Here is a 16,920-nt window from a genome sequence, read left to right as displayed (position 1 = left end):
TCCCATGGAAAGAGAAAGGAGATGGAGTGTGAAATTAAGACAGCTGAACATCTAGAGAAGAAACTGAAACAAATGTAATGTTACAGTCATGCCTCTCATTGTATTCTGTATTGGTCTAGCTATTTCTGTGCATGATCACTAGAAGGGCTTTTAATTACTAACAAAATCTAGTCAGTATACATGTATACCAAACTACCATATTGGCATATAACCTGCTTTGCTTTTTGCTTTGACACTAAGAAATTGTACAAGAGGATTTGTCTTGCAAACATGATGGAAACTGGTTAAATTATGCAATGCTATGTTTTTCACACTAACTTTTTTTCACACTTACTTACCATACTCATTCAAAGTCTTTAATTTTATAGTGATTATTTCATGATATGCCAAAATGAGCCCTATGTTCTTGTTTTCATGCTAATGTTTCACATGTTTCACTGACCAACAGTCACACTGTGTTTGAATAGAAATAGTTAAGAATAGTAGAACACTATGTTTGAATTATTACTTTGATGTACAATGTAAATGTTTTATATTTTGGAAAATAAATACAAGTTTACATGCAAAAATATAATGGGAGGATTGGACGGCTATAGGGGAGGTCAGGAGGCCGTTTATGTGTTTGACGATTTTGGTCAGTGAAAAACATGAATTGGTCAGTGAAAAGTCAGGGAAAAGTCAGGGAATTTTATTTCACCAAAGTGCTGGCAACCCTGAACTCTGGCTTTGCTAATTTGCATATTACCAACCAAGTAAACATGCGTACTATGAACATACTTCCGTCTATAACGGGATGTTATACTATGAACTCACATCCGTCGCCTACAGTGGACCGTTACGTTATTATGATGCACATCCACCGCCTACAGTGGACTGTTGCAGTCATACTATGAATGCACATCCGCCACCTACAGTAGGCGTTACATTATCATGAATGCACATCCGCCGCATACAGCGGACCGTCACTTGTCTTCACAATTGTGTAAAACAGATGAATAAGTATCTACCTGATGATTTGCTGTTGATCACTTTAGTAGCAAACATCACCTTACTAATATGCAATTGACATTGTAATAGATGACTCCTTAGCTTTGTTTTGTTACAGACAATGAGTCAGTCATTTGAGGTATTTGTGACGCGTGAGGACAACTCGGATGAAGACATGGTAAATTCAGATGAGAAAGGGAACAATGTTGGAGCCAAAGCAGAAGAAGATGGTGACCAGAAGGAGGAGAAGAGCACTGCTGATGTACAGGAAGCAGTGCAGGAGGTGTGTGGGCAAGACGAATACATGTACACCAAGAGGGAGGACTTCACCTCAGAATTGTTCAAACTGTCCATAACAAATCTTCCAAGAAAGTTCGGATTTAAGGTAGATGATACACGTTTATTTTATGGTACAGGGATTTAGCTGTTTTGATAGTCATGAATCACTTTGGCTTACTGGGTATATAAAGGGCATTGAAGTATTTTCATTAAGCCATTTTCATTTTGTGAAAAATGTGAACGGTTTTACAGTTTTAATTTGGCTAAAATGTAAAAAAAAAAAAACATGAGGCTTTTTTTTTATAGGTGACAGTGTACAGAAATTGAGCAATAAAGCATTAAATTATTTTTTAGTAATTACTTGATTAAAATTAAATGTTCTCTTTAATACTCTTAATTCTAAAAATTTATGGAAATTGCCTTTAAATGTATTGATGCACATGATTTTTCCAAAATCATTATCAACAAATTTTAATTCCTTGCACAGGAGTTTAAGAAGAAGCTGTCCAAACTTGATGTAACTCCGGTGAAACTGAAGATCTGGAAGGATGTCTGCTTTGTCACCTTCAGGTTTGTTATATAGAAGATCATTTCGTCTTTGGACAGTTATTATAGGCACAAATAGGTGATAATTATGCCCCCCTTCGAAGAAGAGGGGTATATTGCTTTGCACAGGCATGTCGGTATGTCGGTCGGTCGGTCGGTCGGTCGGTAGACCAAAGCTTATCTGAGTGATAACTGAACAATTCCTGGACGTATGGTCATCAAACTTCACATGAAGGTTGGGCCTGACCAGTAGATGACCCCTATTGATTTTGGGGGTCATCAGGTCAAAGGTCAAGGTCACAGTGACCTTAAATGGTAAAATAATTTTAAAGCTTGTCCGAGTGATAACTCAACAATGCCTGCACCCATGGCCCTCAAACTTGACAATGAGGTTGGGCCTGACCAGAAGATGACCCCTATTGTTTTGGGGGGTCATCAGGCCAAAGGTCAAGGTCACAGTGACCTTGAATGGTAAAAGGTTGTCCGAGTGATAACGTGAAAATGCCTGCACCCATGGCCCTCAAACTTGACTTGGAGGTTGGGCCTGACCAGTAGCTGACCCCTATTGTTTTTCTGGGCTCAATGGGTCAAAGGTCAAGGTCACAGTGACCTTGAATGGTAAAAGGTTGTTCGAGTGATAACTCAACAATGCCTGCACCCATGGCCCTCAAACTTGACTTGGAGGTTGGGCCTGTCCAGTAGATGACCCCTATTGTTTTTGGGGGTCATTGGGCCAAAGGTCAAGGTCACAGTGACCTTGAATGGTAAAAGGTTGTCCGATTGATAACTCAAAAATGCCTGCACCCATGGCCCTCAAACTTGACTTGGAGAATTGGCCTGACCAGGAGATGACCCCTATGGTTTTTGGGGGTCATCTGGCCAAAGGTCAAGGTCACAGTGAACTTAAATGGTAAAAAGGTTGTCCGAGTGATAACTTGACAATGCCTGCACCCATGGCCCTCAAACTTGACCTGGAGGTTGGGTCTGGCCAGAAGATGGTCCCTATTGATTTAAGGGGTCATTGGGCCAAAGGTCAAGGTCACAGTGACCTGGAATGGTAAAAGGTTATCCGAGTGATAACTTGATAATGGCTGCACCCATGGCCCTCAAACTTGATATGGAGGTTGAGCCTGGCCAGGAGATTGTCCCTATTAATTTTAGGGGTCATTGGGCCAAAGGTCAAGGTCACAGTGACCTTGAATGATAAAAGGTTGTCCAAGTGATAACTCAACAATGCCTGCACCCATGGCCCTCATACTTGACATGGAGGTTGGGCCTGACCAGTAGATGACCCCTATTGATTTTAGGGGTCAAAGGTCAAGGTCACAGTGACCTTGAAAGCAAACTCGACAATTCTTGGACCTATGGTCATCAAACTTGACATGAAGGTTGGGCCTGCCCAATAGATGACCCTTATCGACTTTGGGGGTCATCAGGCCAAGGTCAATGTCACAGTTACCTTTAACACAAAAAAGTTAACAAATCTTCCCCCACTGATATCTCAACAATGCCTGAACCTATGATCATTAAACTTGACATGGATGTTAAGCCTGACCAGTAGATCACCCTTATTGATTTTAGGATTCATAGAGCCAAAGGTCAAGGTCACAGTGATCTTGAATGGTAAAAGGTTGTCCGAGTGATAACTCAACAATGCCTGAACCCATGGCCTTCAAACTTGACTTGGAGTTGCATCTGACTTGTAGATGACCCCTTATGATTTAAGGGGTCATCGGGTCAAAGGTCAAGGTCACAGTGACCTTGAACGAAAAAAACTTGTCTTGTGATAACTTGACAATGCCTGCACCCATGGCCCTCAAACTTGACATTTAGGTTTCTGGTGACCAGCTGATGACTCTGGATTTTGAGTTCATAGAGTCAAAGGTCATGACGGTCATAACACACTTTATCCTCACACTATAATGGTCATAATCTTAAAACAGCAACAAATCAGCTGTCATTTCGGTCCATGCATATTTCATTCAATTGTCCATATAATCCTGACAACATGGCGCTCAGGGGGGGCATAATGTTTGACAAACATCTCTTGTTAATTATAAATTATTTCTATGCCTGACCATGGAGCAATAAATGTTAGTGGAACTTTTATATTTATAGTAAAGTCTTCTCGTACATATACCAAAATTTCATGCTATATGATTTAACTTAGAAATAACTTATCATCTTCGGACTCTGTTTTGCCTGATAAAACCCTGCATGTTAGTTCCATGTATTCATAATTATAAGTTCTATGTAATTATATAAGTTGTACTGTAAAATGTATTCATTTTAGTTTTATCTATATACTCTAGCATGTATTCATATGAGCTCCTTGTTTATACTATAGCGAGTATTCATATAAGTTCCCTGTATATACTAGGGGGTGTATTCATATTTGTTCCCTGTATATACCTGTACTAGGACTTGTATTTATCCATAGGAATGAGGAGGAGAAAGGGATAGCACTGGAGAAGATTAATGGCCTTCAGTGGAGGGGCAATCAGCTCATAGCTATGGTATGTTCAACCAAATATGGCATGTTTATGTGAAATTAATAGACATTCATAGATTGATAAAATAATTGATGGTAACGGATCAAGACTTAGTTTGTGTGATTGTGGTATTTTCCAGGTTGCAAAGCCTGCTGCAGACCCTCTGGTGCAGAAACGTAAGCAGGAGTCGATGCCAGACAGGGGTCAGGGAAAGAAGCCCCGGCTCACAGAGGAGGACAGCTTGTCTCCATCAGAACGTTTGAAAAATGCTGTGACCCCTCTGTGGAAGCTAGAATACTCCGAACAGCTGAAGGTATGGAAGACGAAACTGAAGTATTGTAAACAAAAAAGAGTCTTTAATGATGCAGAATATTTGTTTTATATTCAAATAAACACATTAAATACTTTACAGTTTTTTTTATTTATTTATTCTTCTTTTAGCTTGATAATTGGAAGATAAGGAGAGCTATTCTACTCATGTCAATGTCAGTGTTTGTTTAAAAAGAATAAAAATTTAGGGTTAAGTTGTAGAGCATTTAGTGTTGGCTAAAATTTTGGTTTTGGTGCAAGTTGGCAATTTCACTTATAACTCCAATACCCTTCATTCTGTTAGCTTCATGCTTCACACACTTGTAAAGGACCATCACATAATTAGGTAAGGTAACTCCATATTCTCCTTGATACAAATTATGGCCCCTGTTTGACTTAGGAACTTAGTTAGAGTTTTGGGGCACATTGTGTTTCTGGTTTAAGTTCTAGTTGGGATTTTCACTTATAACTCCCATACCCTTCATTCAATTTTCTTTATACTTCTTACAGTTGTTCATGGCCATCAATTAAGTTACATAACTCCATATAATCCTGAATATAAACTATGGCCCTTGATTGACTTAAAAGTTTTAGGACAACTCAGATCTCTAATACCTTTCATTCAATGCACTTCATAGTTAAAAACAGTTGTTCAAGGCCATCATTCAGTTAAGGATGCACTCTTACTCCCAAATAAGATTTAAATTTACCAAAAAGGATGAATAAATATTGAAAACAATGGTTCTTATAAAGGATATCGAGTTTAATTTGAAAGAAAGGCGCAGAAAACACCGTATTTCTACCTTGTTAGACGATAGTAGATTACAGTTAATCTTTTAGCAGTCACCAATCATTAACCGGATGTTAACAATTCTGCGTTAACTTTTTCATTTTATGTAATAAAATCAAGAGTTTTTATCCAATGGTAATCAAACTTGGTCAGACTATTTGTCGGCAGCTTATCATGAATATATATATGAATATGAGTCATCTAGGGTCAAAAACTAGGTCACTACATGTAGGTCAAATTTTTAGAAGAAATACTTAACTAATAAATTCAACAATTTTTATCAAATCTTGATGAAACATGGTCAGAATGCTTGTCTGCATTATATCTTGCTTATTTTGTATATCGGTCATCCCGGGTCAAATTCTAGGTCACTAGGTCAAATCTTAGGAAAATCTTTCTACGTCATAAATTCATCAATTTTTGTCAAATCTTTATGAAACTTAGTCAGAATATTTGTCTGCATAATATCTTGAAAGTTCTTTAATATGGGTCATCCCCGTTCAAAATCTAGATCACAAGGTCAAATCTTAGGAGAAAGAATTCCACGGTCATAAAAATTCAATAATTTTTGTCAAATCTTTATTAAACTTGGATGTCATAAAAAAAATTCTATGCTTACCAAACCTATCAATATCAGTCAACAACTAGATTCAATTGCTATTTTATAAACACACATCCCAATCATGAATTTCATATCTACCCATATTTTTCAAAAATTTAATTTTTAATTAACTTTAAAAATATTTGTGTACATGAAATCTTAGGTGATTAAGTGTGTCATCTAGGGTCAAAAACTAGGTCTCTGGGACAGATCTTATTTGAAAAGTTGATGTGTTTATAAAATGTTCATTTTTCCTCACACAAATGGAATAGTTTCTGTTGATCAGGTTTTTTGTATGAATGTTATACGATAAGTATAAATATTGGTCTTTTTGGTTAAAAACACTAGGTCACTAGCTCAAATCCTAGGTTTGCAAAATTGCATCATCAAATAAAAAATCCGGCTTTAATGCGGCGTTGCCGCATTGGCGTCTTGTATAATTATTTTATTGTTATACAATCAATGAAGATAATGAGTGCAAACTTCACGAGCTTATTCACAGTAACAATGTGCTCTTTTGTGACAAGTTATAAAACTCCATCTAAAATATTGTAAGAGTTATGGGCCCCTTGTAACTTTTAAAACAAATACATTTTTTTATACACCCATTTAAGAACAGGACATATTATAGTTTCACCAACTGCGTAGGGTGGGCGGCATGCAGTATGTTGACTGATCAATAACTTCAGAACCCTTTGTCCAAATTTGGTTAGAATGTGTATGGGCATAATAATTTGGACAAGTGCGATAACCAGCTGCATGGCTGTAGTCACTGGAGAGTTATTGCCCTTTGATTATAGAAATTAACTTAATTTGTCTTGTTCGATCAATAACTTTGGAAGCTTTTGTCTTATCTTCTCCAAATTTTCTCAGAATGTGTATGAGCATAATATGTTGGACAAGTTTGATAACCAGCTATATTACTATAGTCACTCAAAAGTTATCAACCTTTAATTATAGTAATTACCTGAAATTGGTCCTGTCCAATTGATAACTTTAGAAGTGTTTGTTCAATAATCACCAAATTTGGTCAAAATGTGTATGGGCATAATATCTTGGACAAGTTTGATATCCAGCCATATCGCCCTAGCTTTCAACAGTTATTGCCCTTTAATTAAAGAAATGACGTAAAATTGGTCTTGTCTGATCAATAACTTTGTCCAATCATCACCATATTTGGTCAAACTGTGTATGGGCATAATATCTCAAAAAAGTTTGATAACCAGCCTTTTGGCTTGAGTCATTCGAGAGTTATTGCCATTTAATTATAGAAAGTGTCCATCACCAAATTTGATCGCAATGAGTATGAGCATAATATCTCGGACAATTTCTATAACCGGCCATAATGCTGTAGTCACCTAAAAGTTATTGCCCTTTTAATTATAGAAATGTCTAGAGTAACATTAAATTTTAACTCAGCTGAGTGATATAGGGTCATCTTGTTTCTTCTATAATTTATGAAGAAAAGCCTTAGATATTCAATGATTATTCAATGACCTTTAAGAAAAACTAACAATTGTTTTTACAAAATCATATTTGTATTAGAAAAAGGAAGAGGAGATGCGTCAGTTCCTGAAGCGTTACCATCGACAACTGGAGAAAAACTGCCCTGACCTCAAGTCCTGGTTGCGGGAATCAAGACAGAAACATGGAGCCATCCCCTGTGAACTGCATAACATCAAACCGTCTGTATGTATAGGCTGGATTTCTGATGCCACTCATGCGATATGCTAGTGGCATGAGTATTTATTATATCTTAAATATTTGTGGCGCATTACATGATATATGATTCAAAGTCAGAATGTGCGACATTGCAAAAATTGTTCAGAATGAAATCGAAATATATGTCAATTACTTAATTTTGGTCCAAAACCCTGTGACATCACAATTTTAAAACATGACGATAATTTTTTCCTTTGTCTTTAAAAGGTTATCATTTTTCAGGGCTTCCGTTAAAGGAAGTTTGGAAGTATATTACTCCCTAGAAATAGGTTAAAACTTCCAAAATTGATTCCTTGGAAGTACAAAAACTTCCATAATTTTAAAGAAAACTTCCAAAGTTAAAAGCTTGGAAGTTCAAAATATCAAAACCTGGTGTCAATATTACTTTTATGGTCACAATTTTAATCAGTCTTGAAGTTAAATGAATTTTTATAATCTAAATCTGTGAATTTGGCAAGTTGTAGTTGCATTTTTTTACATTCCAGTTGAAATATAGTGGAATTTTTTTATTGTATTCGAGAGACTTAAACTTTCACATTTCAGTGAAAAACTTCCAATATTGATGGACAGGAAGTTCAGACTTCCAGTTTTAAATTCTTAATGGTAGCCCTGATTTTTATCTCTAGTGACTTCTTTATCAAGAAAATTGAAAATGTACGCAGTTAAATAACTACACACACATAATATTACTGTCTAACTTGAGGTCAGAAGCTAATGAAACTAACATGAAATCTTTATAACTTTAGTGCGATGGTGCATGGGCAAGATTTGTATTAATCAAGTCAGTAAAACAGCTGTTTTTGACCCATAACTAATGAAAAAAATTCATTGGGAGCCATTTTTCTATAACTTACAGTACTGATTGTACACATGATTGGTACCATCAGAGTTATTGCACTTTATTATGCCCCCTTTTGAAAAAAGTGGGGTATATTGTTTTGCACATGTCGGTCGGTCGGTCTGTCGGTCGGTCGGTCGGAATACCAAATGGTTTCCGATCAATAACTTGAGAACGCTTTGACCGAGGGACCTCATACTTGGTATGTGTATTGGTCATCACCAGCAGATGAACCCTATTGATTTTGAGGTCAGTGGGTCAAAGGTCAAGGTCAGTGTGACCTTTACATGAAAAACGGTTTCCGATCAATAACTTGAGAACGCTTTGACCCAGGAACCTCATACTTGGTAGGTGTATTGGTCATGACCAGCAGATGAACCCTATTGATTTTGAGGTCAGTGGGTCAAAGGTCAAGGTCAGTGTGACCTTAACATGAAAAACGGTTTCCGATCAATAACTTGAGAACGCTTTGACCCAGGGACCTCATACTAGGTAGGCTTATTGGTCATGACCAGCAGATGAACCCTATTGATTTTGAGGTCAGTGGGTCAAAGGTCAAGGTCAGTGTGACCTTTACATGAAAAACGGTTTCCGATCAATAACTTGAGAACGCTTTGACCCAGGAACCTCATACTTGGTAGGTGTATTGGTCATGACCAGCAGATGAACCCTATTGATTTTGAGGTCAAAGGTCAAGGTCAGTGTGACCTTAACATGAAAAACGGTTTCCGATCAATAACTTGAGAACGCTTTGACCCAGGGACCTCATACTAGGTAGGCTTATTGGTCATGACCAGCAGATGAACCCTATTGATTTTGAGGTCAGTGGGTCAAAGGTCAAGGTCAGTGTGACTGTAAGCTGAAAAAAGGTTTTCTGATTGTCCATATTTTATTTTCTTATATAGTAGACAGTAGAAATTTATATGTCACTAAATGCATGAGTTGAAGTATCAGTTTTCAGTGAACATCTAGTTTAATTATGCCCCCCTTCGAAGCAGAGGGGTTATATAATTGCTTTGCACATGTCGGTCGGTCTGTTGGAAGACCAAAGCTTGTCCGAGTGATAACTCAACAATTCCCGGACCTATGGTCATCAAACTTGACATGAAGATTAGGTATGACCAGTAGATGACCTGCCTCATATGCATCCAATGACAAATCAGCTGTCATTTCAGTCCATGCATATTTCATTCAATTGTCCAAATATTTCTGGCAACTTGGCGCTCAGGGGGCATAATGTTTGACAAACATCTCTTGTTTAATTTAATAATGGTACTTGAAATTGTCCTTTTAAAGCAATTTCTATACTATAATAATTATGTAGTTTTTATTGAAAATTACTTTATGAACAAAATCAATCATTCAATTCTATAACAAACTGTGAGCTAACATACTTCAATTAACCCAATTTATATTGATAAAAATTCTTTAAGAACTCTGAAGAGTTTTCTTAAACTGGAGTCTTGAAATGTTTAGTTCTTCGATTATGAATCCCTTAGGAGGAGCATATCATTTCTTGAGTATGCTTGTTTCCTTGGTTTTGTTGTATTGTTATCCTTCCAGCCAGAGACGGAGGGGTACAGAAACAAGTGTGAGTTCACTATTGGCCCGGGAGAGGGTGGGGAGAGACAGGCAGTGGTTGGCTTTCGCTACGGCACATATGCCCAGGGCACTGTCAGTGTGGGTTCACCTGAGGAGGTAGCCTTCCTCTCACAACACATGAAGGATCTACTTAAGGTTTGTGGGATTAATTAACACAATGTTTGAGAATTATTATGTCTTAAGTCAAAAATAAAAATTGCAACTATCGTTAGCATTTCTGTAAGATTGACCAATATTTGAAGTAAAATGCAGGTGTTCCAGACATACCTGGACAGTTCTGCTTATGGGGCCTTCCATCCTGAGACCCACATAGGTCACTGGAGACAGTTGACCGTCCGCTCTAGCCGTCTCGGTCATCTCATGGTCCTGCTGGACTTCCACCCACAACAACTCACACAGGTTTTAACTCATATATATACTGTAAGAAATTAAACTAATACCAAATTTACATGCTGTATGAGCTACAAGCTATTTTACTCACTATTATAATAAGAAAAAAATATCACTTCTGCATAAATTAAAGTTTGTTTCAGGTTTTGTGAGATTATGACAATCATCACTGTTTATTTGTTTATGTATTTTTATACATGTGTTACCATCCATTTAGGAGAAGTTACAGGAAGTTAGGAAGAGTATTACAGAGTTCTTCATGGAAGGAGGAGGAAAGGATAGTGGGGTGTCAGCCTGCTACTTCAGGGCTCTCCTAGACAAGTACGTTGACAAAAGAATATTGTTTTGTATTGAAACTTGATGCTTTTCAACACTCTTTAGTCTACCAATTTCACCAGACTATAGGTTTACCCTTCATCTATCTTTCAAGAACAAATTGTGTTCTGCAATATAAAAATAGGTATTTGAATTAAGGTTCATGAAACTTGGTATGTGGATAGAGGGTTATAAGAAGACTAGGCATGTTTTAATAAAAAAAATCCAGGAGAAAAAGAGTTGTTGCTAAGGCATCAGAAAAAGTGTGAATGTCTTTTTCGAGGAAACTGGATCCTGCACTATTTCAATTAAGATACAAGCTTGTTTTATGAAACTTAGTATGTGATTAAAGGTCAGTAAGGAGATATTTCATCCAGTATTTTGTTGGTCAAAAAATCCTGTTTCTAACGCAAAATACCTTGGTAAGTCAAAAAGAATTAAAGTTAGCTTCATGTAAAAAAGTAAGTGGAAAGAGATATATTTTGATGTTATTCCAAAAAGCAGTCTGACATTAAAAATTGATAATACTCAACTTAAAAACCGTACGAAAGAGTCCTAAATCAAGAATGAAAAAAAGAACCCAGAATTATTTTTTTCAGTATTAAAAGTTACAATTCTGAAATTGATTTGTTTTTCACTTCAGGACTACTAGTTCTGATGAGCCATATGACTTCTTGTTTGGGGACAATGTAAGTATTTTTAAAGTCAATATGTACAAGCGATTGAAAGGTCAGCTTTGCTTTAAATGATCAGTCATAAAAAAAATGATAAGCTAAGATGGAATTTTACAAGGAGTCCCTCTTGGACATTGTCCAGAATATCTCTACCATCCGACTATAAGTTAATAAAAGGTCGAAAATTGATTCAAAGGCTATTACCTGATAACGAAGCTTTTTAATTTACTGAAGATTAAAACCTTTATTTTCAGTCCATCACAGAATCTCTGCTGGATATGAAGTTTCAAATCTCCCCAAATGCTTTCTTTCAAGGTAAGTCATGAAATCACATCAAATATCAGTATTATTATCACATGTACATCTCCAGAAAATGGGGGATGTAAAGCTTTATGTATTGAATTAGATAAAATGCGAACACAAAGTGCGCAGACAGTGAATTTGGCTAATTTGATATTCAAGTATTTTTAATAGCAAGGGACAAAGATTATATGTTCAATAGATGTAGGTAATATATTTTCATGTTTTACCAAATTCAAAGACCTTAGAATACCTAATAAATAGTTTTTTTTAGCTGGAACCTTTTTTTTATGTGAATTAAAGCTATAAGCGCAAAAGCATTAAGTAGGTATTTTCATTGTAATTTTAAATTAAAATGACTGCTCATCCCAGTTAACACTGCTGGTGCGGAGGTGCTGTACCAGACAGTGTCAGACTGGTGTGAGGCGCGGTCCAACACCACTGTCCTCGACGTCTGCTGTGGGACTGGAACCATTGGCCTCACCCTTGCTAAGGTTGTTTCCTTAAATATATCTCAATAATACCTACATATTTGGGTAAAAGGAGTTAAAATTGTGAAAGAAATAATACCAATGATACCTGCAATATGAACTTGGAATGAAATAAACATGAAATAAGAAGCTGGTTAATAAGATATGATAGAGCTTCTGTAAATATAATAAAACATCAAATACAAGTAAATGCCAACATTGTTCAAAAGCTTTCAATTATGCCTTCAATGTAGATATTTGAATGAAACTTGGTACCCATGCTGCCAAAGGCAATACGCACATGTTAACAAAGGCCTATAATTCTAGCTTAAATATTGTGGCTTTAATAATTGCCAAGGCATGCCTCTTGTTTGACTGAAAAAAATCCACACAGAAAGACTCTGGTCTCATATTTTGTGCCAATAACACAGCAATATTGTATTGTTAAATGGTAATGGATAGTTGTTCTGTTTAATTACCAGTATGTTTTGACAGCATGTTTTCATGTATTTTTTTAGACAGTCAATAAAGTGATTGGAGTTGAAATGTGTTCAGAAGCCATTGCAGATGCAAAGAAGAATGCTACACTGAATGGTTAGGTATTTATATATTCAGTTGAAAAGCTGCAGTTAATGTCTGAGGGTTCAACAGAATGCTGTTGTAAATCGATATATGTCTCTTTGAGTACAGATTAAAAGAGGAAATTAATTCTTAAATTACTTGCTACAGAGGGTTTAAACTCCTTTAGTGGAGCCATTTCCACGTATATTATGTTAAATCATGCCCTTTTTCCCTTATTTCTGTTACATTTGTACTTCTCATTACACAATTTCAAGCATGATCTTTTATTCTGCATATAACTCTAGGAACCATTCTCCAAACCAGGATAAACCCCTACCAATATATGACAACATAGAGATTATTATTTCATATGCATTATGTTCCTTCTACAGGAGTGGACAATGTTGTGTACCACTGTGCGAAGGCGGAGGACGTAATGAAGGATATTACAAAGTCTGTGTTTGGTAGTGAAGATGTTGTGGCCATTGTAGACCCTCCACGCAGCGGCCTCCGTATGTATTCACTGATGAAAATTGTAATTTTGTCACCCAGTTTAGCCTTGTGGGCATCATAAAATCAGCATGGTGTTAAATTCTTTAAATTGAAAATCTGTTACTCAAATATATGCAACTCTCTAGAGACAAATCACTCATACAGCATACTTTTGCCCCAGATACGAATGTTGTTGTGGCCATAAGGAACTGCAGGACCATCAACAGGCTGGTCTACGTCTCCTGTAACGTAAACGGAGCTCTTAACAACCTCATTGAGTAAGTCAAATCTTTTTATATTTTGCTATCATTTTAAGTTGAGACTATTACAGTCATATGTTTAAAATTCATACAGACTGTTACACCAGAAGTAACTAGTACAGACTGGTACAGGTTAGTCCATACGTACAAACCTTTACAGGAGAGGTAATAAGTACAGACTGGTACAGGAGAGGTAATAAGTACAGACTGGTACAGGAGAGGTAATAAGTACAGACTGGTACAGGAGAGGTAATAAGTACAGACTGGTACAGGAGAGGTAATAAGTACAGACTGGTACAGGAGAGGTAATAAGTACAGACTGGTACAGGAGAGGTAATAAGTACAGACTGGTACAGGAGAGGTAATAAGTACAGACTGGTACAGGAGAGGTAATTAGTACAGACTGGTACAGGAGAGGTAATAAGTACAGACTGGTACAGAAGAGGTAATTAGTACAGACTGGTACAGGAGAAGTAATTAACACAAACTTGTTTAGGATAGGTAATTAGTACAGACTGGTACATGAGAGGAAATTAGTACAGACTGGTACAGGATAGTCAGTATAAAGTACAGACTGCTACAGGAGAAGTTATTAGTACAGACTGCTACAGGAGAAGTAATAAGTACAGACTGGTACAGGAGAGGTATAAAGTTCAGATTGGTACAGGAGAGGCAATTAGTACAGACTGGTACTGGAGAAGTCATACCAACACATAATTGTACCAATCCGAAATCATCCGATGACGAAGGTTTGTTTTTATTTAGTATAAATAGTATTAAATACATACATGTGCATTCCATCGTTTAGATACCAAGTGTTAAAATCAGTATGGTAGAATCAAAGGCAACACCCCCCCCCCCCAAAAAAAAAAATAATAATAATTAAATAAATAAATAAAAAAAATACCCCCCCCCCCCCCCCTCAAAAAAGGAAAGACCTGTTCAAAAGTCTGATTATATAGAAAGTCAATATCTTTTAGCGATGTGGCAATTCGTAAGAGGGCTCTAGAGCACGCATATCCGATTCAGATAGTCATCGATACAAGCTTAATTCAAATGAGATTCTCATACATACATGCAAATATGACACAACAGCACCAAGGATAATGCAAAAAAGGGTCACAGAGAACCCTTATTTCTATTGAGGTCCTTAATGTCGGTGGCATGACATAGAGAGGCATTTTTAACTTACATAAAAAATAATTAAGACTACACATGTATATAATCATATTGCTTTAAATAAGTATCACAGTAAGTATTTGTTCGTATTTTATCACAAATATACCATAACTTACATCCAAAGCATATCACAGGGTTAAGAAAAATATCACAATTTCATTTATGCACATTTAATAAAATTAAAAAGATTATTATACGAGTTACATTATAAGATTTAATACAGTTATGCACTTGCGGAAATGGCCTTAAAACAAAAAACAGTTTTTAAATCCTCCATCGTTGTAAAATATTATTTTATTAAAAAAATCACCTACACACAATATTTAAAATCGAATATGTCACAATACTAAATTGTCAAGCATGTGACTCTTAAAAGCAACCTTAAAATTGCTAAATGAACAATTTGGGTGATACTTGCAGGCAATTTATTCCAAAGACTACAACTGAAGTAACAAAATGACTTTAATCCAAAACCTTTAACCTTTGGAACAGCATAGGCACCTTTCTCTTTAAGTCTTGTACTATTGTTGTATCTCTGTTTTGTATCTTAACATATTGATCCAAATAGATAAGGCGTGAGTAATTTTAGTTCTTTATTTTCAGTTGTATTCAATTTAAGTTTTCTATATAATAATATGATAATTGAGCTGAGCTAATTTCAAGCTCTGAAACAAACATTGTACATAACTATAATTAAATTGTATATAAAACAATGTACACAAATACAAGCAATAGAACATAAGACAAAATACACAAATACAGCGAGTTCCATTAATTCATGTAGGTTATTAAAACCTTTAATATAATTCATTATTTGGAAAACAATACAAAGAAATTTACAGTTCTTGTTTTACATAAAACACACACACCTAGAGTATAATCTCTAGTAGACTATATATGTTACTGACATCAAAGAAGACAGGAGTCTCGCTCACCATCAACTACATGTTCTATGCTTATGCTGAAACATGCATGTTAATAAATATTAAGTTATTTGTTAAAATACCATGTCAAATTCCAGCAATAATAAATCTCAAATAACAACTATTTGAATCTCAATTGCAATACATGTAGAATAAAAAATAAAAGAAGCAAATACCTAAAATTTGATGTTTCCCTCCAAATGAAATTTTATCAAATTATTGTGAAGTTTTCATGCCAGAAACCAAAATCAGAATGTTCATGAGAATCATTATTTGGCCGAGGTTCAAAAAAATCTTGAAAAAAGACATACATTGGTTAAAAACTCAGGTAAACATATAATCATTGGTTGCTAAAAAAAGAATGAATATTAATGAGAAAAACGTTAAAACCTGTTTGAGAACCAACAATTTTATCTTAATCACATGACTGGTCAGGTGACCGGCATCATGAAGTAACAGTTACATGTAACAGTAAACAATTATCATGACCACATAAATACTGTAAATTCTCTTATGATCACATATGTAGGAATATTCATAAAGACATGAAATAATTCCTCTAAAAGTAACCCTAATTTAATAATATTGAAGACTAATAAAAACATGATTTTAGGTTGATTTTAAATCACATATACTGTATTACACTATAAGAGTGAATTTTGTCTTGAGATGTAGTTTTCTCCCATATAACATGGAGCTAACCATTTTTTACTTTAAAAACATGTCACAGAATAATTTGATCAACTCTCTTATCCACTGGTAACCAGTTAAGAGACTGAAATTGACGTGTCCCAATGTGAGCAACCACCAGTCTTTTTTAAAAGTTTTACTATGTTGCATGTAATCATATGGGACAACTTCTCCAAATATGGTATGACTTTGTACTGGTAGGACTTCCTTGGTTATTGTTCAGAAAAAATAGTTCTGTGTTGTAAATGTAGCTATTATTTGTTCATGTTTAACAAGTGCTATATCAGCCTTTTGATCCATGTATTTCAGCTTAGTGCGGCCGATGTCCAAGCGGTTGACTGGTGGCAGGTTCCTGCCTGTGAAGGCTGTGCCGGTCGATCTCTTCCCTCACACGAAGCACTGCGAGCTCGTCATCCTCTTCCACAGAGAGGCAGAAGATGCTTGAACTGCAATGTGCTGTTGTTTTCATGACTTGATGAATAAAATTACGAAATATTTAA

General features: G+C 35.9%; 1 protein-coding gene across 1 annotated transcript in view; it reads left to right on the top strand.

The window, feature by feature from the left end:
• The window catches only part of LOC128232462 (tRNA (uracil-5-)-methyltransferase homolog A-like), an 18,319-nt gene extending 1,399 nt beyond the window's left edge, over positions 1-16,920 (top strand). Inside the window, exons 2-16 of the mRNA XM_052946028.1 lie at positions 1,106-1,372; positions 1,754-1,836; positions 4,253-4,328; positions 4,444-4,617; positions 7,550-7,693; positions 10,128-10,301; positions 10,419-10,565; positions 10,774-10,877; positions 11,515-11,560; positions 11,800-11,860; positions 12,218-12,339; positions 12,834-12,909; positions 13,269-13,388; positions 13,550-13,646; positions 16,730-16,920. Of these exons, the coding sequence (XP_052801988.1) occupies positions 1,109-1,372; positions 1,754-1,836; positions 4,253-4,328; positions 4,444-4,617; positions 7,550-7,693; positions 10,128-10,301; positions 10,419-10,565; positions 10,774-10,877; positions 11,515-11,560; positions 11,800-11,860; positions 12,218-12,339; positions 12,834-12,909; positions 13,269-13,388; positions 13,550-13,646; positions 16,730-16,865 (1,824 nt within the window). The 5' untranslated portion in view covers positions 1,106-1,108 and the 3' untranslated portion in view covers positions 16,866-16,920. The remainder of the gene's footprint in view (positions 1-1,105; positions 1,373-1,753; positions 1,837-4,252; positions 4,329-4,443; positions 4,618-7,549; positions 7,694-10,127; positions 10,302-10,418; positions 10,566-10,773; positions 10,878-11,514; positions 11,561-11,799; positions 11,861-12,217; positions 12,340-12,833; positions 12,910-13,268; positions 13,389-13,549; positions 13,647-16,729) is intronic.

This window comes from Mya arenaria, chromosome 4 (assembly GCF_026914265.1).
Source record: "Mya arenaria isolate MELC-2E11 chromosome 4, ASM2691426v1".
In the NCBI taxonomy this organism is placed as follows: domain Eukaryota; kingdom Metazoa; phylum Mollusca; class Bivalvia; order Myida; family Myidae; genus Mya; species Mya arenaria.
The sequence above is the reverse complement of the archived record's forward strand: the minus strand, read 5'-3'. Positions and strand labels throughout refer to the sequence as shown.